The 26,218-nt window shown below is 37.2% G+C and overlaps 1 protein-coding gene across 1 annotated transcript; it reads left to right on the top strand.

Moving 5' to 3' along the window:
- Window positions 1–10,844: 10,844 nt before the first annotated feature.
- On the top strand, window positions 10,845–23,288 carry LOC110736542 (glucose-6-phosphate 1-dehydrogenase 4, chloroplastic-like). The gene is made up of 12 exons (XM_021916776.1): window positions 10,845–11,182; window positions 12,485–12,728; window positions 12,957–13,201; window positions 13,737–13,831; window positions 16,968–17,082; window positions 17,220–17,425; window positions 17,508–17,616; window positions 17,698–17,738; window positions 17,837–17,957; window positions 18,038–18,240; window positions 19,845–20,045; window positions 20,885–23,288. The coding sequence occupies exons 1-12, from the start codon at window positions 11,102–11,104 to the stop codon at window positions 21,120–21,122; spliced, it is 1,899 nt and encodes a 632-aa protein (XP_021772468.1). The 5' UTR covers window positions 10,845–11,101; the 3' UTR covers window positions 21,123–23,288.
- The last annotated feature ends 2,930 nt before the right edge of the window (window positions 23,289–26,218 follow it).

The following is a 26,218-nucleotide window of genomic DNA, read 5'->3' as shown; positions in this document are numbered from 1 at the left end:
AATGATTTGCAAAACAGCTAGGATTCATGATTCCATCTGGAAGCAATGAATTTCAATGCATGCTCACGTGTCACTCTTTTAAAATGATTGGGGTATGTTTACCTCACAAAATCACAAACACCTTTGAAATTTGAATATTTGATTAAAGGCTTAATTTTTATTTTTCAAATATAAAAATGAAAAAAATATAAAATTACTTGTCCAAACAGGATAAATGTTACGAGTATAACCCGGTCAAATGGTCAAAAGTACACATATCATCTACATGTATATGTAAAATTGACAATGATTTATTGAGAAAAACTGCGTATCGTAGGAGATCAAATTTGCTTATTGAATTGTGTTAGAAAATAATATTGGGGATGAAGAATTAGGGACGTGTTTACACTGTTCTTAAAACAATTTTAATCCCCATTATGATTGTTGTGGGTTACCTGTTAATATACTTTCAGGGTTTTCCCTAAGTTCGAGATCAATTAAAGCAATGTAATTGAACTCCCTAACAACACTCAAAGAACAATTAGAATAGAAAAGGAAGAAGAAGATAAAAAGTGAAAACTAAGTTATAATTTTGGAGCCATTAAAATATAATGAACAACCTTTTTAATCCCAGAGTCACTATTTTTAAAAAATAATTAATTAAGATAATCTAACTTTTAATGAATAGTCACTATTATCCTAATCAATTTAACGCTTACACTCGACCGATCGGGCCAAGCCTGCCCGGTCGGGCAAATAAACAGGCATATCTTTTAACTAGGCTCGCTCCCGATCGAGGCATCATACTTCAGAAAATAAATTGCTCTCGCGCCCGACCGGGCTAACTTAGCCCTATCGGGCGAGCAAATATTATATTTCTAAGTATATGTTCGCGCCCGACTAGGCAAAGCCCGCTCGATTCAGCCCGTGGTCATAAACCATACCACACGTTAAAATTTGGGATTTGTTAAACATCGCCCGCAAATTACTATATAAAGCCCACAAATATAACTTGTTTTGACTCTCTTGCCCTTTTCATTCTAAAAAAAAAAAAACACTCTCTACTTCTCTCTAAAAAAAATCAGAAAATCTACCTCTCTTAAAAAAATTAATTACGACAATGTCGCGGCGGCAAGGGAAAGAGGTGGCGGCGGCGACGGCGGAGGAAAGGCGGCGACCTGGTGGCAAGGTAATTTTTTTATTATTTTTTTTTTTTAAAAAAAAAAAAAAAAAAAAGACGGTGGCGGCATGCGGTGGCGTCAGCTCCGGCCACCAAAGCCGGTGGGGTGGCGTCTGGCTTGGAAGCCCAGCCACCGGCGCAGGCGTCCAAACCAGAAGCCAGCCCATTGGCTGTGGCGTCCAGATCTGGCGCCTGTGCCAGTGGGTGGGCTTCTGGTTTGGACGCCTGCCCACTGGCTATGGCTGCCGGAGCTGGCGCCACCGCCAGTGGGTGGGCGTCCTGGCCAGGCGCCCAACCCCCCTTTAATTTATTTTTATTTTTATTTTTTTTTTGTTTTTGTTTTTTTTTTTGTTTTTGTTTTTTCTGATTTTTTTTTGGTTTTTTTTTTATTTTGCAAAATCAGAAATTTAGTTTTATGTTTAATTTTTAATAAATCGTGTATTTTTTTTTAGTTTTGCAAAATTAGGAATTTGGTTTTGCAAAATCAGAAATTTGGTTTTTTTTAATAAATCGTGTATACTTTTTTTTTATAAAATCAGTTTTTTTTTTTTTTGTGGTTAAATTTTTTTTTTTTTATGTTTGATGTTTAGGGTTTAGGGTTTAGGGTAGTATGTGGTAATTGATGTAGTATGTGGTAATTGATGTAGTATGTGGTAATTGTTTGTGTTAATGTGTAATTGTTTTTTTTATTTAAAATGTGTAATACATTAGGGTATTATATGTGTATTTGTGTATGTGTAATATATTTGTTTTTTATTTTTTATGGTTAGTTATTTGAAATAATTTTTATTTTTATTTTTTATGGTTAGTTATTATGTGTGTATTTGTGTATGCCGTATAATATTTTTCTGTGTTTAGTTAGTTGAAATTTTTGTTTTGTGTCCTAATTAGTTGAAATAATTTGTTAAATTTTTTGTAGAATTCACTGGGTCGTCATGGTGCGGGGAAGAATGTAGAGCTTCTTAGTAGAACCTATTCAGTGGAGAGGTCGGGGCATAGACATGTTAGATCCCGAGGTATTTCGGCCTCGGCTCGTAGAGAACGGATCCACCGGCGGGATGAGGATGACGATGACGATGATGATGATGATGCTGAGGAGGGTGACCAGGAGGAGGAGCAGGAGGAGGGCGCATATGAGGATGAGGATGTGGACGATGGGAGTGGACCATATGATGATTACGGTCCATTCAGTCAGAGGGTTGATGACATGTACGAGGCACATATGGTGGAGGTGCGTAAGGGTAGGGGTGGCAGGTTTGTTAGTAGATCTGGCACCTCATCTACGTCCACTGTATCTGGGGCAAGTAGGAAACGGTCGAGGGCCGTTAATGATTCTTGGGTTGTTAGGAGTGAATTGCCCGGTGGGCCTGTTGACGGGAGTGTGATTCCTAGCTTTCTAGGACACATAGCTGCCCGTATTTGGGAGGACCAGGAGAGGCCTTCAGTTACGGGGTTGTTGAAATGTCATACCCGGGAAAAGACTTGTAGCTTTTTGCGTACATGGGCTGAGGCTTGGCCGGCGGAGAGCGAGATGTTCGAGCGACTGGAGGGCACTGGGGTGAATCACGTTCCTGCCATCATGCACGATAAGATTGACAGTACGCTGATCACGGCTTTCGTTGAGCGATGGCAGCCGGATACAAACTCTTTCCACCTTCCGTTCGGTGAGATGACGATCATGTTACATGACGTCGAGGCCATTCTGGGGATTCGTGTTGAGGGTAAACGACTTGGTGCTGTGGCTGATGCGGATCAGGCAGATTTGCTGGCGGAGTTGTTGGCGGTGGACAGGGCTGCACTGTACACCGAGGCGCTGGGTGTTTGGGAACACGGCGGTGTGAAGATCGTATCCGTGTTGCAGCGGTGTTTGTACCCCAGCGCACGTAGGACGCACGACGCACAGCTTAGTGCTTATGTTTTTCTACTCCTCGGATGTACCTTGTTTCCGGATAAGAGCGGCGGAAACAAGCTCAGGCCACGCGACATAGTAGAGGCGTCTGACCCCGACAGTGTAGGCCAGTTTTCCTGGGGATCGGCTACGTTGGCGTATTTGTATCGCCAACTAGGATTTGCGAGTCGGGCGGACGCGGCAGGTGTCACTGGGTGTCTGACTCTATTGCAGACATGGATATACGAGTACTTTCCTGCATTGCGACCACATCGTGACCCGGTTCCAATTGATGAGGGGATGCCGCGTGCATGTGCATGGAGTCCGCGCTCGGAGAAGAAGTCCGTTGACCGCCTCCGATCGATACGGTTATTGCTTGACAGGCTGTCCCCCTTAGAGGTAACGTCTATCAATTGTTTCTACATTTTATTATTTGCACATATTACATTCATGTTATTAAATTTTAAAACTATGTGCAGGTGAACTGGATGCCTTTCGGCCCGCACCCTAGTGTTAGGGTACCCAGGACCCTGTACACGGGACTCATTCAGTACCGTGAGATCGTCGAGGCGTACATGCCCCAGCGTTGTCTTCGCCAGCTTGGATTTGTCCAAGTTGTCCCTCCTCCCCCGGCATGGCCGATGAAGGCGGTCCGACCTGCGTCGTCGAGGGACTACGTCGTGCGGTGGCCAGATATCATGACTGCGACGTGGGACCAGTTTCCGATGGTGGCCTGCTTATGGACTGCGGAGTTGCAGCGGGCGCCGTCTGGGCTTCCTCCCATGTGTGACCAGTACTACATGGAATGGTTCAACCGGTATTCGCACCCGAGATTGATCGCAGATCTCGACCACAGCGATGATGATTGTTTGCCACCGCCTACTGCCACGGAAGCTGTATGTCTCGTAAAATATTTATCGTTCTTTTTTAATTAAGTTTTATATGTTGTTATTGTATTTCATCTTTTATTTTTTGTTGTATGCAGTGGATGGGAAAGATAATGCAGGACGTACAGAAACTCTCTCTGGAGAAGGACAGCATGAGTGCAACAGTGAGAGCTACTGTTGATAGTCTGGAGCAGACCCTTGCGCATTGGGAGTCGGCGTCGAGGAGGGATTACTGATGGTTTTGATCGTTTTAATTTATTAAATTGAACATTATGTTTTAAGTTTGTAACGTTTTAATTTATTAAATTGAACATTATGTTTTAAGTTTGTAACGTTTTAATTTATTAAATTGAACATTATGTTTCAACTTTGACATCTTATCATTGCTGTTTTTCAACTTTGACATATTATCATTTTAGTTTTTACCGTTCGTGGATCCGCACAACTTACCCATGCAACATATAGAATGCAGTAAGCAATACAATATATTAAATTAATGTTCTCATTAAAAGAGCAATGTACAAATAAGGTTACATAGGAATAATGTAAACATGAAAAACTAAAATGCAGCTAGGGTGTTCCATTCGTGGATCCGGTCATGATATAGCGCATCCCAACCCTCAACACTCGCTGTGCGAATGGTGTACCACCGAGGTATAATCGGTGGAACTGGAAAATCGGATGATATGTCTAGTCGGATGAAATGTCTGTATGACGACCCAAGAAACGCAATAGCTACCTCTCTGACCGGTCTGGTGACAGTCTCACGCGAACGCCAAGGGAGAACCGTGGTACAAGGATAATAAGCTTGACTATGCAATCCCAGCCCGAAATGCATGACTGCGCACTTGTAAATGTTTGCAACGGCAAACAGATCTAGGGGCGCGTCAAAATAATGATTTTGACCGCAAGGTCCACCTCCCCACCGGATACGCCGCAGAGCGCCATCCAAGTCATCCTGGTACACTTGACGATAAACGTTTCGGTTAGAGGCAATTTCGCTGTACATCAACTGACGCACCAAACCGTAGTTGTCTTCGCCCATTTGAAAAACATCAGCCACGACCCGGAATCCACAGTTACCATCTCCGACTACATCATTCCACCCTTCTAAGTACGGCATGATGATCGCAGGTATCCTGTCCTTGTACGGAAACTGATCAACGTCGTTTCTTCCTATTCACCATATAATTAGACACAGTTAAGAAGGCAGGAGTAACCGTATAAACAATGTGCAATGTAAAAAAACCAAAACGTACCAGTCCTCAGGGGCATATTCACAGACGAGTGTGATTCAGTACGACCAGATGACAATGTCCGACCACGACCACGACCACGACCAAGACCACGAATATACTCAAACGCACTCCTGTTCCGCCGTTGCCGACCTCGAGGACGGTCAACTCCTTCGGGTTCCTCAAAATCTATGGTAGACGTGTGGAACATGTCATGAAGTACGTGAGTAGCGTCACAAATAATAGAAGGATGGCTGGAGGACACTCGGTCGTACATCGCCCGAAACTGCTCCAACTCCTCCTGTTCACGGTCGGCCACCCGAGTATCTGCATGCTCACCAATAACGAGCGTCCGCCAGAATGAATGAACCTGATCAACATGTAACGACGCCCTTTCTTCTGTAATAACGCGGTGAATGGTGCATGCGCAAGGTAATCCATGAGTTGCTGAAATAGCACACCCGCACCGAGCATACACTTCGTCAGCCAAGTCCCTCATCCTGTTCAGCTCAGCGAGAATCAACCCCAAGCAGTAGTGCGACACACGACCATGGAGAATCTTAAATATGAAATGGCTAAACATCGTTCCATGTTGTCGTCTGGAGTCCTCTAGAGAGTTCCTGATGCCGTTCTTCTGAGTTTCAATTGACTTGTTAAGTCTATCGAACAGTGTATCCAAAGCAGCGGTCGATGAATCAATCCAGTCCTTGGTAGCTCTATGAGCGCTCTCAACTCTACATGTTGTAGTGTTCCCGTAATGAAGTACCTGGTTTGTCCAATATTTGACAAACTTTTCCCTGTGAGGGACCCATTGCTGCATCACATAGTCCACCAGTGCCGGACACCACTGGTACGAATCCCTGAAGTTAGCCAATTCTCGCTCGTACGCTTCCTCTGTGGTAGCCTGTAGGATCTTCCGCCACTTACCGTTCACCAATCTCTCTGCCATTTCCAAATTCTTGTTGAAAAGGTTGTAGGCTTTCACTTTCACGCAGTTGTTGATGTGCCATGTGCACAATAAGTGATTCGATTCTGGAAACAGCTCTGCTATGGGGGCAAAGAGACCTCCCTCACAGTCGCTGACGATGGCTGCTGGATGAACATTAGGCCCGATGTAGTTTCTCAGCTTCTCCAAGACCCAATAATAACTTGGAGCCGTCTCATCCTTGATGATTGCATGACCAATCAGAAAGTTCTGGTTCGTTGGAGTCATCCCCATGATCTCAACCAGTGGGAACTTGTACTTGTTTGTCTTGTACGTTGAGTCGATCAAAATCACAAATGGCCAAGACTTGATCATATCAGCACAATCAGGATGCACAAGGAAAAGATGAGTCACCTCCGCTGTATCTTCATCAGAATCAAACCAGAACAGGTAACCACGTGATTGTGCCTGGTGTAGCAGCTGCTGTATAGGGTTCCTACCCTCTGACCGTTCAAACCTGAGTTGCTGTCTGACGTTGTAGATGTGTCTTCGGTTTGGATGGTCTTCTGGAAATTTCTCTAACACAGATGCTAATATTTTAGCAGGCTTGACTTGAGCATCACTCATTTCTTTCACAACCAGTTTCGCAGAAGGACTTAAGCCGCTCAGCTGTCGATGACCCTCTTCATATACTATCATCTCATGGTTGTGATACCCCCATTTAGAGTAACCAATCACTTCCCAACCGTCACGACTCCGTAGTTGTCGCACCTTTACTCTGAACTCACACCCACAGCCTTTCCGCTTTGTATCAAACCGAGTGGCTGTACGAAAATCTCTTTCTTCTCTTTTGCGATAACGGTCACATCTCAAAATGCGATCCATTCTACCATCCCGTTGAGATTTGTGAGTTACTACTACCAAGCAAAATCCAGCTGCAATTGCAACTTGTTTTGCCCAATCAACCGCTTGTTGAGCTTCTTCGAATGGACCATCATGTCCAAATATCCCACTGTAATCATTTCCGTCTCCACCATAATTCTGCATGAATTATATATTATAATAAATACATTTAACGCATAATACATTTAATTTCTATATTTACACATAATTAACACAAAAAACAAAACATAATTAATTTTCGAATTTTCGAATTTTCAAAATTAATTTTAAAAAAAGCCATTTTGAAATTTTTAAAAAACTCATTTTCTATTTTTTTTTTTAAAAAAAATAAAAATTAGGCCCAACAACAAAATCAAAGAAGGAAAAAAAAAAAAAAAGGAAAAAAAAAAAAATAAGGGTGGCGTCTGCCAGGGCCGCCACAGCCACTGGACTGGCGCCTGGCAAGGCCGCCGCAGCCAGCAGACTGGCGTCCTGGCCAGGCGCCAGCCTGGTGGTTGAGGCGTCTTGGCTGGACGCCGGTCCGGTGGTTCTGGCGTCTGGCTTGGACGTCCGTGCCACGGTTTGGCCGTCCACCCTAGGCGCCGGAGCCACCCTACGGTAAACCGGGAATTTTAACGGTGACTTACCTCGTTTTCCGACGACGACGACGTACCTCCGGCGTCCCCCACAACTCCGGCCTGCCCTCCGGTCTCCCCCGGCGAGTTAGTACGGCTCCACATTTTTTAAATCGAGATTTGTTCAATTTTAGAAAATGAAATCCCCCGGCGAGTTAGTACGGCTCCACTTTTTTTAATTCGAGATTTGTTCAATTTTAGAAAATGGAATCCCGCAGCAACTTAGCACGGCTCCACGGTATTTAAATCGAGATTTGTTCAATTTTAGAAAAAGGGCATAATTGTCACACCAAGTCATATTTGTGGGCTTTATATGGTAATTTGCGGGCGATGTTTAGCAATCCACTAAAATTTTGTTATGCTCCAAATACTAAACTTATAGACTAGCTCCAAGCTAAATTTTTCCATTTAACCAATGTGGGAGCTTCTTCCCAACATCAAGTTAATAGTGTAGAGTAACTTATAGACTAGCTTCAAGCTAAACTTTTCTATTTAACCAATGTGGGAGTTTCTTCCCAACATCAAGTTAAATAGAATAGAGTAAGCTAATATCTTCTATTCAACCAATGTGGGAGCTTTTTCCAACAACAAGTTAAATAGAATTAAACAAGTTAACTTCTTCTATTCTACTAATGTGGGACTTCCATCCAACATTTAGCTATATAGACTAACCTATATAACCAATTTCTATTCTACCAATGTGGGACTAATTTCCCATCATTCACAAAACCTATTATGAAGACTACTCTAACAAATTGAAGACAGAATTTAATTTCTCCATAGACAAAAAAATCAACTTACAAATCAACGAGAGTCACTAATACTCTATTAACTTCACCAGTACCCTTTATAAGTACATGTCATACTTTATCATAAATCACACATTAATAAATAAAGTACACATTAATACAAATCTAATAAGACCCTATTTGATACATTTTTTTCTTATAAATTAACGTACATATTGTATATAGGTCAAAATTTGGTCAAATCAGATCAATAAGAAATAAAAATAAAGTTAATATATATCAAATAAGGTAAGCAAAAATAAAGTGAACTAAATATAACCTAAATTGGAGCTTAACTGGCAAAGGACTAAAGTGAAATTAGAGCTGATCATGGTGGCCTCGCCCGAATTTGGGCGGGTTTTGGGCAGCTTTTTCCAGCCCGAAATTAGGTTGGGCTCGCCTTGGCCCGTTTTTTTCAAAAATTTTGGACGGGCTTGGAAAGATGTTTTTATGCAGAATTAGTTGCTATTTTGCCCGGCCCGAAAAAGCTTGCACGGCCCAAAAAGCTTGCACGACCCGGCATTTTGGGCGAGTTTGGGCACAAACTTTTTGGCCAGAAGTTTGGCCCGGTCCGACATACGGTCCAATTTTTTTTTTTTTCCTTAGGCTCGGCCTAGCGCGCCCAATGGTCACCTCTAAGTGAAATCTTTATATTCTACAAGTATCAAAGTAGGGTTGTTTATGGGTCCAATATTTGAAACAATTCCTATATCGAACTAAGTAACTGTTGATGATTTAGAGTGTCGTATAGTGTGCGCCCGCGCCCATGTTAAGCACGCCCGCGTTAGGTAGGCGCGGCCGCGATAAAAGCGCGTCTAAATCGCGCACCTCTCTGGAAATCAGCATGTTGGATGAAAGTGGAAGGCGCGCCCGCGCTGCAGACCGCGCTCAAACCGCGCCCCTCACTGTCTTCTAGTTTCATTTGCAGACTTTCTGGGAGGAGCTCCCGCTCCAAAAAGAGGCGCGCCCGCGCCTGTTGTGGTGCGCCCACACTTGTTTGTTGCGCGCCCGTGCTACTTCCCAGTTCTACGGTTTTTTGCTGATGGTTATTTCTCTTATAAAAGAGAATTTTCGTGAACAACGAAAATAGAGACAGAACATTTCCTTTGTTTTCTTTCCCAAAAAGTATTCTCCACATTTTCTCTCAATTTTCTTGCAAACTATTGTGAGAAAACTCTTGAAATTTAGCCAATTTTTGTGAATTATTCATTGTTCTTCGATTCGAGTGCTAAGAACGAAGTTTACTATCAATTGTATCTCAAAGAGGATTTCCGGTTTAACCCAAGCACCGTGTGGGGGAAATAAACCACTTTAGGAAAGTGTATACACGTCTTTGACAATGTATCAAGGTTTGAGACTCAAGTGGTCATCGTTTTTCTCATGTTCATGTTCATCATCATCAAGGATTGGAGTTGAGGCAAGTTTGTATTCTTTACATTAGTGTTTTCATTTGTAATTTTCTGAAATACATTGTATTTTTGGTGCTTGATTGTAATACCTTTAATAGTATTTGGTTTGTTGTATAATTGATTGTTATTATACACAATTTAGGTTTTGTTCCCACACAATTTTAAGTAATTCTTTGTTGTTTGAATTACTGTAAAACCTAACAGTAACCAACATGCAAATCACATTTTTTTTTTTGATGTTTAGAGAGGCACAAGGGCGGGTGATGAGAATTGACCCCGAGATCAGATCTTCTGAAATCAGGAGAGAAGCACTAACCACTTGAGCTATACTTCACTCTCATATGCAAATCACATATAAATCAATACCCTGCAACTAATGATCCAAAAGGTTTGAATGTTTAAATGTTTCGATACCTGGAACTCTAGAAGTTTGATCAGAACATCAAATACCTAATATGATCTAAATCATAAATTGAGAGCATATAATTTAGTTTTGCATAGTCCTATTCCCTTGCTTTGTGACTTAATGGAATTTTTATTTTTATTTTTTATAGCATTATGTGCACATCTTTTATTAATAATGTGTTTAATTATTTGCATAATTTAATAATACTTTTATATTGCACAATGAGACATATATATATATATATGTATATATATGTGGATGAATACTAATGGTCACACTTATTATTTTGCTAGACCTTGATCCCTATTTTGACAAAAATGATTTGGCAATCAACGCCAAAAAATAGTGGGTATTAGAAATCCGTTTGATAAGTTACTACAAAAAATGGTATAATTCAATTAGAAAAATTACTAATATTAATAAAAATCAAGTGAATATAATGCTTCGTAACACTTCATATTTGTATTTGTAATAAGTTATTCAAAATAAAAAATCAAGTAAATACAATACATCTTAATACGAGTATCAAAGAAACTAAAACTCGGCTCGATTGTTCATTTTCTTGACTCTTTAGTTCGAGTGTTCAACCTTTCACCAAAAGGCCAAAACCCAATGATACGTGTTGGTATGAAGACTCACCAAGAAAGGGTTTTGCCGTTTTGGGTTTAACTTACATTTGTACTCCGTTAAGTGTTGTAACACTACACTATTCATTGCATTTGAGCATCTTTTGGACTAAACTTTCATTGTTTCATAAACTGGGCAACAAAGTTCACTGTTCGCCGGAATCTTCCCACTTCTTAATTCTGAATTTTATCATCAATTCATCAAAGTTTCTAAATTTCCTAAACTTAAATGCAATAAATCTTGAAAGCAGACAAACCAAGATGTCGCTTTCAACCCTTTCTTCATCAATTCACACCCAAATTTTGTTAAGACAACCTTTAATCCCACGTCAAAGCTCTCTGGTTAGTCTTTTAATAATGGGGTTGTGATTTTATTTGCTTTTTGGTTAGATTTTTGCATTGATTACTTAAAATTTTCAATTTTTTGATGTGGGGTTTTGCTGAAATCTTCTCTTTCTTAATATTAAGCTTTAATTTTTTGCTTAGTGGTTGTCTAATTATGTTTTAACAATGATTTAATTAGTATCATGTTCATATGTTTCATTGATTATGTGATTGTCTAATTATGTTATAACAATTTAATTAGTGTCATGTTTATATTTGATTGATATATGTTTGTGAATTTAAATTGAAATGTTGGGAAATAAGAACGGAACATTTTGCTAGAAAGCCTAAATCATTTGGTTAAATTTGATTTATTTGGATGAAAAAGGAAGTAAATTTAGGATTTGAAAGTCTCAAGGTGAAGGAATTTAGTGGGGATAAGTTGGGGTGGAAAGGAGGTGGTCCAAGTAGACTATTATATATAGTTGACAAAGTTTGTTTCTCAACTGATGTCCCATGAATTTTGACAAGTTTAGCTTCTTGTGTTTTTTCTAAAAAAGGTATTTTTCTTTGAACAATTATTTCTGATTTGGTTGGCCTGAATGTAAGTCTTAATATGAACTGTCTTCAACATGTGGTGGGAACTGGGAAGTTCGTGAACTAAGCCTGTCAGTCTGTCACAGTTGACGCGTTGGGGATTGAGAAATTATTGTAGGTTGGAACTTGATATAGCCGGGTGTAATACGTCTTATTTGGGAACAATCTGTAGATTAAGGCAGGATATAGTGGTATACTAACAATATTCTAGAGTATGGAATTATGGATCTGGATGACTTAATTGCTGTTTATGGTCTAATTAATTAGGATAACTCTATAATCTGCTGACCTTTAACATTATGTTGGACTCGCCACCTTATGTTTTACAAATTGTTCCTAGTAGTGACATAAAGACGTGTTCTTAGGCATACTTATCCTGAAAAAAGAGAAGCAAAAGATGTGCTGTTGAGCATATACTTCCTCATCGTTTCGAACTTGTACTTTTGATGACTACTTTTGGTGGTGGGAGAAAGTAAAGTGACCAATGTCGTTCAATTGATTTTGGTGAAACTTTTGCTCATTTTCAGAGTGCAAATGTTCCTGTCTAGATGTTATATTGTTTTTTGCCCGACACAAGAGGACCATCTATATAACAAATAGAAGGCTCAGTGTACCTACATTTGATTATATATTTGCTTCTAATCCTGGTAACATGTTATGCCTTGAGTTAGCAATTTTGTAAGATGACCGGAGACTCTATGTTCTGTTTGGTATAATTTTCAGGTGGCAGGAGATTACCAGGCTTCCCCAACAGCTAATCTTGTTTTATGTGGGCATGCTAGCAATTTTTGCCACAAGTTCCGTGGCTTGAAGCTTTGGATTCAAAAAAATCTGAACATAAAATTGTGCAACAGAAAATATGGACAAGAAATCAAACTTAAAACATCAAAAGTTCTTGACCGCAATTTTTTGGCTGATTCTTTGAGGATAGTTTCTTCATCCGTGAATCAGGTTCGAGATGAAACAGGTGGTAAAGACCTGCTGAGAGTCTACTATCTTGCCTAGCATATTTTATCAGCTTTCATATAACAAGTTACTAGATTAAGAGAGGAGATAACAACAATAAAGTTCTTATGAAATTTAAGTGGTTTCAAATTAGGGTTCTCCCTTCTCTCTTGTGCTTTGGGAAATCAATTGTCTCTTCATTTTAGTTTGACATTTCAAGGAATTGACAATTTGTAAATGTAACTTGCAGACTCACTTGATGAAACAAGAAATGTTTCAATTCCTGAGGGAAGCTCAATTCGCAACTCGTCTCCAAAAGTGTCTTTATTATATGGATCTTCAAATGTTATGCAAACAAATTCCTTTGGTTTCTCTCTTATGGAGGCTGAGGCAGTGTCTCTTAGTATTGCAGTTATAGGAGCAACAGGTGACCCTTCCAGGAAGAAAATATTTCCAGCATTATTTGCTCTATATTACAGCGGCTTCCTCCCTGAGGTGGGACCCCTTCTATGTTCATTTTGGCTTACTTGGTTGTTGTTATTACCATATCTTTATCATATTATATTGCTGTGTCAAATCTGTCATCAGAACCTGAAGTCAATTCATGAACTTGGTATTGATTTACCTCATTGGTTGATCATTACCCTATTGAATCAGCAAATAGAAGCTGGATATGCAGATGTTAGTGAATGAGTGCTTCATTTCTTTTGTCAAAGTAAATTTTGATCACATTTAAGACGATAGAGTGCCCAGGATTGCCAGCAAGTAGCAATTATAACTAATGAAACTTAGCATGAGTAAGAAGTTTAGAGGCGGAACGAGGATGAAAATAGGGGAATGGGGACAAGAGGGATAATAATTTGAGAAGCTGTTCTTGACTTTTTTTTTGCTTTTTTTTTTGGTAAAAAAAGAGTCCACTGGTTTGGCTTCTTGTATGTATTAATCACCATGATAGCTTTGGAACTCCTGTGTACTATATCTGACCAAATTTGACATTGCCATCTCTAAGTTATGATTTAATTGATTGCAGAATGTTCGAATATTTGGGTATTCCAGAGAAATTCTGACAGATGGAGACCTGAGATCCCTAGTAGCTTCAACTTTGACATGTCGTGTTGATCATCAGTATGGCCTCTTACCTTGATTGGTTTGGCTTATGGTCTATTAAAATGTTTGTTCCCAATTATAAACAACTTTATATGCACATACTACGAAACATTGCTTTTGCTTCATAAAGTGGTCCATTAACTGAAAGATATGGAATTGCACTGGAAGAAGAGCTACTGATGCCTACAGCATTGATGAGGGGTAAGATCCTAGGCCTGGATAGAGCAAGTGAAATTAGTTCTCCGCTCATCCTGATGCATGAGATGTTAGTGGTTTCATTGAGCCTCGTAAGCAATTAAACATAATTAGCTTAAGATTGGAAGTAAACAAGATGAATGTTGTAGCTAATCTTGAGTTTGACAAGGATGATCAGATATAGGTGGGCTGGAAGCATACAAGGGTTTCCGTTTTTGTTCATGTGATGCAGTGGTTCACTCCCAACTCATGTACTGTGACATTATGTTACTCAGACATGGTTATGAATGTCAGGTGGGGGAACATATCATGATTGTTAAGACTTGTTGAAAACATATCTCAAGCTTTTTGTGAGCAGATATCCGACATACTCCTCTTTTCCTTTCCCCTATATTTACAGTTTCTCTTACAATTATGTGGTTCAAGATAACTGAAGTGTCGGGTAAGGATTCCATACCCTTGTTGCAGTGTCGAGTGTCTGCCACAGGTTCGAAGAGTTGAAGTAGCATAGATTGACATATAATAAAGAGAGGGGGGGTGGGGGCGGGGGGGGGGGATGGGGTGGGTTGGTGGGGTGTTATCCTGTACTATTTCAAAGCAGCTTATGGTTCTAGCCAGAAACTGGCATTCTTGCCAACACAATATGATACCCACATTGGTTTGAGACTTGAGGTGTAATTGATATTGTGCAACTGTATGGTTTTTTTGAACCTCAGAGCCTAGGTTGAGCATATTCAGAGATAATAAGAGACAAGGAGATAACAGGAATTTGTGGTCAAATTGTGCGGTGGGGTTCTTTAAGCCTGAGTTTTATTTATTATTGACCTTTCAAGGTAGTATATATTGAGGGAATATAGCAAGTTAGGGCCAGATCTTTTAAGTTTTTAAGTGTATCAGTTCAGCGTAAACAATATAAAAAGGAGTGTAGGCTGGGAGGGGCTTTCAATTTCCATGTAGCCTGGCCTTGTGGAGTAGGTCAAAGGCTCTGAAATAGGCCTTCATGGCAGTATGCTTAAGAGTTTGAGGTGTAATAGTTAATATTAGTTTCGCAAGGCAAGACCTAGAGAGGGTATATTTATGTGACATAGTGCAAATTTCAGATCAGGATTCACAGCTACAAGAACAAAATTGCTTAACTTCCTTGACCAAGTGGCAGAATAATGTTATTGAACAGTGCTAATGTATTATGAATTTAATTAAGAAATTAAGAAGAAAATTTGTGAAACTGATGATTGTTGTAATACGGAAGTAATGAAATCACCAATAGAGCAATACAACATATAACCCAGACCTCAGAGTGGCTGGAAATTCATGAAGAAAGAGAAAATTATCTCAAAATGTCTGAATGGTTATTTCTCTACACTCATTTCCACCCATCCATTGAATTTCTACCGACTTCACACCTAAGGCATCTTTTAACTGAATTGCTGACCATCAGGTTGCATTCCCCATACTACCCCCATGCTTGCTTTTGGGGTACATCAGCTTAATAGGAAAGGCTTATGCTGATGCATTACAAAAAAATTGAAGGAAATCTTACTGATATCACAAATACAATGAATGTAGCCTGATCATAGGAGATTGAAACTATTAATTCTGCTCTTGTCCTTGCATGATCAAGGCAATAATCAAGGAAATAACATTACCGAGCCTACAGAGGTGAAAGTGAAAATGAGAGTTATTTCACAAAGTAATCAATATATTTCATATTAATAGGAAAAAATTTATCTTGTCTACTTTTCTCAACAAAGAAGAAAATAATTAGGAATCTAAGTCACCATGTAGTTTGCAGGATTTTTATGTCTTAGTGTGCTCGCTCAAGAACGACTTTAGTGAAACATCTTTTGTGAGAAAAAAATTCTCCATGTTATGTTCTGTTGCTTTGAAGTCCCTTACCTTACTCCTCTTCTTTCTATTTTGTGTTTACATATTTCAATTTTTTTATTTTATTTAATTTGTTTGGGGAAACCCAAATCATTTTGGATTAAGGCTTTGATGTTGTTGTTGTTGTAATTTGTTTGGGGAAAGGGGAGGGTGATTTGAGGTTTGGAGCAGGGGTGAAGCCAGGATTTTCAAGTCCTAGGGGCCAGACTTATTAGACAACAGGTTGATGGAAAAAAATTAAAATGTACTAATATTTTATTTTCACAAAAAAAATTAGTTAAAACCAAAACATCTCTAAAAAAATCTAGTGTTTTTGATTTCATGATTTAACCTATATCAATACAAAAACAACAATTCTCAAATTAAGTAGCATATAACCCTAAAATTTATCCTAAAGGTCCATTCAATAAATTAAAAATTAGCCAAAATTATTAAATAATAAACATATTAAGCAAGTAATCAATTAATCACAATCATGTAAATAGCATAAAGAAATTTATTAATTGAATGAAATTACATAATTAAAGAAATTAATCAAAAAGAAGAATTTCAAATTATGGGGTTGATTTGCTACTGAACAATAGTAATTGATGAGTTGAAACTCAAAATATGATTGCCCTCCAAACATATTAATTTCACGTTATTAAGTTATTGGGAGATTTGGGCTTTATTATCAAAACCCAAACCCACCTTGAATAAGAAGTTTTAGTTGAAAGCTTTCAAAAAAATAAAAATAAAAAGAAGTTTTAATTAAAAAATATGTGAGAGATGGGATCGAACCCAGCCCCCTTTGGGAAAATAAAACATTACCCAACCAAAATGACAAGGTATATTTATTGTCATATATGTGTCTTGAATACTATATTACTAATTTTAAGGGGGGCCATAAGATATAATACATGGGCCGCAAATTTGGGCCGGGGAGGCCGGGCCTCCCCCAGCCCCCCCGTCCCTTCGCCCTTGGTTTGGAGCATGGTGAATTATTCCATTTGTCTTTTCTCGTATCTTTTCTGATGGTCAATTAATTCCATGTAGATGCATGCATCGCCATGTTCCTCATTCGTTCGTTGTGCAGGCAGAACTGTGGGAGCAAAATAGACTCATTTCTTAGCAAGACATACTATGTTGCCGGAGATTATGACAGCCAAGAAGGAATCTTGAAGCTCAATGCAAGGATGGGGCAAATTGAGGTGGATTTTGATTGACGCTCTTGTTTCAGAATTGTGATAAACGGATAAATATGAGATGAATAAAGTCTCTTTTACAACTATAGGAGGTCTATGATGGAATTATTTGAAGTTTAAATATGTAAGCTGTCTATTCTCAGGGAGACCGTGGAGCAAATCGGATCTTTTACCTGTCAGTGCCACAAGAAGCTATGTTAAATGTTGCATCCTGTATCGCTGATAAATCTCAAACAAAAATAGGATGGAACCGTATAATAACTGAAAAGGCCTTCGGCTTAGATGCTTTGTCTTCTAATATGTTGACGAACTCTCTTCTTTTGAAATTTGAGGAGAAGCAAATATACAGGTGTTTATTAATATCCTGTATTCTTGCTGTATGTGATTGTCCTATAGTATTTCTACATGCCTGATAAAATGGATTTTTGCAGGATGGACCATCTTCTGGGAAGAAATCTTATAGAAAACCTTACTGTTTTAAGATTCTCTAATCTAGTTTTTGAGCCATTATGGAGTCGTAAATTTATACGTAATGTGCAGGTATATATCTTCCTCTCTTTATGTAGGCTTATTTCATAATCTGGAAATAAACAAAATGACTTTTAATGCAATTATGTGCAGATTATTCTATCTGAGGAACTGATTTTAGAGAGTCAATCAAGGCAATATAGATCCACAATTCAAATTTTCTAATTCGAATTCAGTATGTGTCTTCCCCCATAGTCCTAATCATAACTTTTGAAATTTCCTTCCTGTGCAGGTATTCTGGTGATTATGGAGTCATCCGAGAGATGGTGCATAGTCATATACTCCAAATGGTAGCACTTCTTGCCATGGAAACTCCTATAAGTCTTGATGGTGAGGATATCCGAAATGAGAAGGTGTGCTACTCTTAAAGTCTTATGTAGACCTTAGTGTCATAACATGCAAGCATGTTACTTACAGACAAGCATAATTGCAGGTCAAGGTTCTGAGGTCAATTGGTAAACTGGAACCTAAAGATGTCATTCTTGGACAATACAAGGCTATGTCCAAAGACAAAATTGACGTCTCTGTGACATCAATGACCCCATCATTCTTTGCAGCAGCTTTGTACATCAATAATGCACGATGGGATGGTGTGCCATTTCTGATCAGAGCTGGGACAGGACTCGTCTCACACAGGTATGTGACTACCGAAGCATTGCTGAGAAACATTTGAGTGAATGTCTTCTAGTAATTTGCTACTGCCCCTATGTACTTATCTTTATTGCACTAAATGCTCTATGGAAAATGAATTTTGATCAGTAAATTTCTAATTTTTTTTGAATTGCTGTCCTATCCTTGCCCCTCCTTTAAGAAAGAATTTGAATGTTGTGTATAAAGAATGATGTTGTCCAAGCACTCAGAGACGGAGAATCTATCAATCTTCAGTAGATGAAGTTGTGCCTTTACTTCCAATTGTTGTTGAACTCATGCTTCTTGTTTGCTTATAGAGACAGACAAAGACAGGCCCACCACTTTGAAATTTACACAATTATAATGAACTCTCAAGTAATCACTATTGGATGATTGTTCATAAAGCTGTGCCTTCACTTGTAATTATCATATGAACACATTTCTTGTAGCTTATGAACAGTCAAAGTTTGGCCTACTACTTTGAAATGCCATCCTCACAAAATTATCTTTGGGTTGATATGTACTATGTTTTTGTTGATGATTGATAAGTGTCACTGTGTCAAAGCCTTCCCAACTAGACTTGGTTATAGGGTTTGGATCAAGGTTAAAGGGTTTATTGGCAGGGTCCTTTAACGGACAAGCTTAGTACATGGCCAAAATGCTAGCCCAATTTCGTGGATAAGAAAATAGATGAAATAAAACTTACATGTATAAATATGTATTTACAAATGCTTACTTTTGTCTCTATCTTCCATTCTTTTTTCTTGCTTGTTTATTGACCTTCTGTTGACCCGCGACTCACGTTGGCCCAATAAAATGTGGTCATGACCTGACTCGCCCAATAACCAGGTCTATCCCCAACCATCAATTATGACAAAATTTATGTGTGGCAAATGAAGCTTCAACTCTGTGATTGGTTGGACGTACTAGGTAAGGGGAAGTGGCACATTTGGTATTGCAATTTAGGCAGTTCACATTAGCTAGGGGAAGAAGGTATGAAGTTAATTGGAGATGCGGAAGTCAGAAAATGTTGTACATGTGCAATTTCAGTTAGAAAAAAAATTGAGTGAATTTCACTACTTCGTATTTGTTTTAGCTTGTTAATGGAGGCATCCATCCAGTTAAAAGCCTGGCTTAGGAACTCTCCTTGGTGATGATTTAATTGCAGTGCTTATGCAACTATTTAACAAAATTCCCCCTTAATTCTCTTCTTCCTCGTGTCTATATCACTGATTTCAGCATATAATACGTTCACCTCTGCTGGAACCACCAAGTTTATTAGATTGGAAAGTGGATGGACAGTGAGCTACAAGAAAACAGAATTTAGTAAGCATTAGGATTGATACTAGTAGGTATAGCATGGAAGAGAAACTTAATAGGCCCGGTTTTTAATAAGGATTTTAATGCAATTTTGTTGAAATTTTGAAAGGAAAGAAAGGTTTGATTAATTAATTATATATGGAGAATCGATGCATAAGCCAAGTTCAACTGTACTAGAAATAACTAATCGCGTATGGTGATACTGTTGATGCATTGATTGTGGAACACTTATTAGATCTCCCAAGTGGCTTGATATTTGATTCCTGAACTTAGGGTATTTGTATTTGTAGGATGGAAATACGTATACAGTTTGATCATGTTCCAGGAAACATTTACAGAAGGCGTATGGGGCATAATATTGACCTTGCCACTAATGAATTGATATTGCAAGATGTTCCTGATGAAGCCATTCTGATCAGAGTCAATAATAAGGTTCCTGGCTTAAGTTTGCATCTGGATGCTTCAGAACTGAACTTGCTTTACAAAGACAAGTAAGCTTATGTTTTAAAATCTCTTGTTAATCTTATGCTTTGACTGGATGTATGATAATCAGTCTTGGATTCAAATTTCAAGTAATCAAGTGTCTGGTTTAGTTATGGATTTAAGTCCCTGTTCAACGTATTCAATTTATTACTGAGAATGCAATGCCTCTTGTAACTTAGGCGGTGCGCCTTGCATATCCGGCCTAGTTGAAGAGGTACTTGAAAAATATGACAGACTATCATATTAGATAAAAGAGAGATCACTGGGCGTAGGATTTTCATAGAGTGCAAAAATATGTTAATTCATGCCCAACTTACCTTAGTTCAATATTGGTCCCCCTCCAAACTTATTACGTTCAGATAAATCCAAACAAAATAAGTTTAGATAAGTTGGAAAAATTAAAATTCTGCTACAGTAACACACTAACAAATAAGTTACGTCAAAGTCGAAATGAGATTAGATAAACTAAGTTTAGATAATTATAAAACAAATAGAATCGAGCCTGAGAGTCCAAACTCCAAAGTTATGATATCATCATATCAACATAGGATAAGGGGTACATCTAGGAATTGTATGATGGGAATATAAAGCATAACTACTTTTAACACAATCTTTACCAACAAACCACATGCGAATCCTTAATCGTACTGCTTTAATGTTTTTGGAAGTGATAATTTGCAATATTATGTATTAAGTATGGAGTATATTGAGTACATGGGTGTAGGAAAGTGTTGATCTTCCTGTTTTTGGTTAACTAACGTCACACTCCCAGGAGAGTCCGAGCGTCATGTATTTGACTTATTTTCTCTGGAATATGCTCACTCTTTCCTGATTGCATCATCTTTAGGTACAGTGCTGAGGTGCCTGATTCATATGAACACCTTATTCTCGATGTTATAGATGGAGATAACCATCTATTCATGAGAAGTGATGAGCTTGCTGCTGCATGGAATATTCTTAATCCTGTCCTCCAAGAGATCGGCAAGAAAAACATTAGTCCAGAAATGTATGACTTAGGGGGAAGAGGTCCAGAGGGAGCATACTATCTCTGGGCAAAACATGGAGTTCGATGGGTGGAAGACTGAGTACGCTTTCTTCTTGCTCCCTAACTGTCCTTTTTAACCAGTTCTTTCATATTATCAGCATCAAGTACATGTTTTTGAAGTCTCTGTGTTGCTGTTGTAGTTTTATAGAATTGTTGATGACATTGCTGATGGGTTGGTAACCAGTGATAGTACTGCCTAACATAGAGCAATATCGACAACTTGTTGATACTGCATATGGTCTTTATTGACGACAGTAACCCAACCCTGATCTAAAAATAATGTAAACCATCTTTTTCTTAGTTTCTTTTTTCATTAGGAAATTTTTTCTTTAATGGAAGATTACTGTGTCACGTACTCCATAAACCTTTGATTACAGAGTATAAGAAGTTGGAATAATATGTGAGATTTAATTTCTAACGTGTGGAATAACATACGGAGTACAAATATCTTATTGGTGAAGATATTCTAAAGATATTCCACTCGAGAACAATAAATATTGTATTGCAAAAATCTTCCATGTTCTTTTGATGTCTATCTCACACTTTTCCGTCTCATTATATGGTTCATGAAAGGAGCTGATTTTGCATTTTTTAGACTTATAGAATCTAATTCCAAAGCTCCATTTACAAAACTTCTTTTTTGCCTGTCAATTTTTTTTTTATTTTTTTTATCACACTTTAATATCTTTCCAGCAATGCCTCTTCTTTTGCTTTATTTAAAAACTCAGATCGATGAAAAATGCACAATATGGAGTACTACTGAAATGAATTGAATTACTGACAGTTGAGGCATTATTTAATTAATTTTTTATACTTTTTTGAATGAAAATCCATTTAATATTATTAAATCATGAAAAACATGAAACTTGGAAAGTCAGAACAAAAATAAATTTCCCATCTGCTCTATTCAATTTTTATTTTTTTTATTTTTTACATTTTTGTGGTTTTTTTTAATAATTATTTGTGAATTAAAAATATGGGTGATTCAGATTTTGATTGGGGAAATTACAAATATTGGAGTAAATGTTTTTGAGTTGAATTTGCCCTTATTTTTATAACATGTTTTTGTGTTAATCAATTCACAAGAATATGAGGTTCTTTAATCATTTTATTTAATTAAGGATTATATATTCGTACTAATGATTCTTCTGATGGAGTTAAGTCTTTAGTCAAAATGTGCAGAAGAACCCCGTATACATGGGTGTTTGGAATTGACTTATAAATTTCAAGTTGATTTTTGTTATGAATTAAAAGATTAAGCTACCAAAAATTAAAATAACAATTTGATAGACTTATTCTAGGTTAAGGGACCGAAAATTATTCTACTCACAATTTGATAGACCTAAGACTTCGAAGTATTTTTTAATTAAATATTTTTAATACGCAAAATTAGTGCTCATAGATTTTCTCTTCGCAACGTCAAAGATTGATTTTTTTAAAAAAAATTCTTGACGATGAAGGCCTGTAATTAAGTCGACTATGTTCCTTAATTATATGATTAGGAAAATATCCAGTCTTTCAATTTTTCATAGATCCTTAATTGGAGCAAAATGGGTTCATAGAGTTCTCTCATACTACGTATTAAAGAATTAAACACGTTGGCATGTGTCATGTATCTTATATTTGATGGGGTCGGACAATAATTTAGAGGTTTTTCTACTTAGTACTCGTACTCCATAGTAAATTGGATTTTTTTTTTTTTTTTTTTTTTTTCATTTTTTTGACAAATTCATTTTACAACCTTATCTTCCTTATAAAACTTTATGTGTACACTCTCTCTCTTTAAATTTATTCGGTGTTTATTACTTCATATATGATGATTAGAGTATTGTATTGATTATAATTTATGAAACACGACGAAATTAGTGATAGTAGGGTCACTTGCCAATCAATTAGTCAAAAGTAAATGGAAAAAACTTGCAAATACTTCCTCCGTTCTGCTAATATTGCAATAATTGGACTTTTACGTTATTTATCACGCTTGTTTGACCATATATTATAATTTATACGTATACTCTTTCACTCTTTAATTTTATTCGGTGTTTATTACTTCGTATATGATGATTAGAGTATTGTATTGATTATGATTTATGAAACACGACGAAATTAGTGATAGTGGGGTCACTTGCCAATCAATTAATCAAAAGTACATGGGAAAAACCTGCAAATTTATACTTACTCCGTTCTAATAATATTGCAATAATTGGACTTTTACACTATTCATTACGCTTGTTTGACCACATATTATGATTTATACGTAAAGTAAAATATAGTCATGTGAGGGTCTTGTTAGATTTGTCTCGCAAAATACTTTCATAATATCAACTTTTTATAATTTTTACTCTTATATAATTATAGATATTTAGCATATAAAATGTGTTTTAAAATACATAATTTCATCCTTATTGCAATATTTATGAAATAAAGAAGTAATATTTTTTTCCTAGCAATAATACTTTTTCTTTTTCAAAAAAATATATACTTTTCTTCTATAAAATACTTATAGTGAGGGAGTAGTAATAATAAATAATCAACGTAATTAAAAGGAAACATGACGCCACATAGTATTTGTGGCATAACACGGCAACTGGGCATCATCTACATGACATCAGATTAAATCTTCAAACTAGTGGCCAACATTACGTTATGGACGATGATGCAATCCATGATGCTTCCTCTAACCTACCTTTCCCTCTCCTAACTACCATTAGGTAACCTCATTGTCATCACCACCACCTTCACGACCCCACCACCTCGATTATTTATACACAATACGGAGTATACTTCGTATTTGTTTTGATAGATAAGTAAAAAGCGTTTTATCGAACTGACACTTCACACAAGGTAAGCTATCAAAGCTTCTTCAACTAAATTAAAATTGACTTTATAATTCTAATATTGTGAGATATAATTACAGTTAAACTAAGTAAGTATTACTTAAAGATGGCACTGGGCCGGGCCGCTCCAAGCCCGGCACAGCACGGGAAAGGACATGGTATTATGCGTGTGGATTGTGGGCCGACTTTATTTGGGAGAAGCATGATAAGGTACGGCACGATCGGACCCGACATGACAATGCATGCTAAAATCAACGCAATTTTGCTTAGGCACGCAAGCCCGACACGATGGCACGTTGAGCCGTGCATGGGCCAACCTTTTGAAAACTTCGGCCCGACACTGCATGACACGAAAGTCGTGGACTGAGCCATGGGCAGGGCCTAACCAACCCCAAAGCTCGTTGGTCTGGCACGAACGACAACTATCTTTAGTATTACTTGGTAGCTCTACTTTACTTTTTTGATATATGATTATATGGAGTATCTGTTTCTTTACTTTTTTGACCCTTAGAATTTTCTAGTCAAGATGGCTATATTCGTCATTTAGACATTTACAATCAATTGTTGGCCCTACTAATATACTTTGCTTAATTTATTAAATTTAATCAGCGACCATAAGAAATATAGTCAATTGCTTTATTTTTGTTTAGGTAGTAGTACTACTACTGTACGTTTTTTTTAATTATTAACTTCATTTCTTTTTAATTGTGATGAAACTAATCATTATGTATTACGTAGTATTTATGTTGTCTTTCTCCTTACCTTAATTTATTTGTTTTACTAGGTTAGAACTCTTACGATGCTGATTTGTATAAAATCTATTTTTATAATTTGTATATTTAAAAAAAGTGGATAAATATAAATAAAAATTATTTACCTTGTACAAAAATATTTGTAATTTTAAAATTTTAGATTTTCATCAAAATTATGATATAATACATGTTCAACGTCGCCTAATACATATTTCAATGTAGGAGTCCATTTATTAGTGTGCTATTTACAATTGTTTCATTTCTTAGGATAAGTTAATAGATTGTAGTTGTAATAATATTCAAATTTCAAAATTGTTAAATATGATAACTCCAAAAAAAAAAAAAAAAAAATGTCATCTTTGTATTTAGGCGGGAAAGTTTTTATTATGAGAGTGACATATGGACAGTGACGACATTAACAGTGTTTTGTTTTAGTAATAGTTAATAGATTTTTGTAAAACTAAATTTTCACTATTGCTTCTCTGATTCAATGAAAACGATACAATAAAGCTACTTGTACTAGTACAAGGCAAATAATCTTTAACCTATCGCTATTAAAAATTTAAAATTGTAGTTATTTCTATCCATTTTCTGTGATTTTGCAATTTGGAATAATAAAAAAAAAAAGTCATACATGTTTACGACTTTACGTAGAAGACTAGGACCATAAGCTGCTTGCTGACAATTTTTATATAAATCCGTGTGTGCGAGATGTACCGATGTTTTTTTTTTTTTTTTTCAATTTAATGATTAATGAGCAATAATAATGTAATTATTAAAATAAAAAATAAAAAAATATCTTAAGTATGCCGTGCATTCGGATGTATATAACAACTTTTATCTATTCGTAAACTTTTTTTCTATAAAAAAATTCATTTCAACGAAGTTTAACCTAGAAAAAAGAAAGACTGTAACATTGACGGAGTCTGCGAGTCATTATGTTATAATAGTCAAACTTAATTATTAATTTTTTATTTTTTTTATTTTTATTATCTCTCCTCTGTAAAATTAATTAGTTCATCTTATATAAAGTAAACATTTCTTGGCAATCTATCCAATCAATTAACACACCTTTCTCTCTTCTTCTATTCCATAACCCTTTTTTTCATGGTGTAGTAAGCCATTGAACAACTCTTTATTCTTCTCTTCTTCATTCTACATTTCTACCTTTTTCTTCCCCCCCCAAAAATACACCCTTTTTTTTCCCATGAGACAATTTATGGAAGGGGAAACGAAGAAGAGGAAGATAATCGAGGACGATGATGACGAAGATGAAGATATTAAGATAGAGAAGTTCTATGCACTTATTAGGAGTGCAAAGGACATCCGTGATCAGCTTCTTGATCCTGATGGATCATCGAAAGCTCGAGCAAAAAAGGTGGTCGCTACGGAAAAGAAGGCCGAGGGTGTAAGAATTCGTCGGAATAATATTGTAAAGAGTTTTGCAGCAGAAACTGCAGCAGCCGTCTCGGCTGCTGCTGCTGCTGTTTCTAATAAATCTGATGTTATGTACACCAACCAGCACGCTGCTGCTGCTAATACGAAAG

Source organism: Chenopodium quinoa, unplaced genomic scaffold (genome assembly GCF_001683475.1).
Source record: "Chenopodium quinoa cultivar QQ74 unplaced genomic scaffold, ASM168347v1, whole genome shotgun sequence".
Taxonomy (NCBI): Eukaryota; Viridiplantae; Streptophyta; class Magnoliopsida; order Caryophyllales; family Amaranthaceae; genus Chenopodium; species Chenopodium quinoa.
The sequence above is the reverse complement of the archived record's forward strand: the minus strand, read 5'-3'. Positions and strand labels throughout refer to the sequence as shown.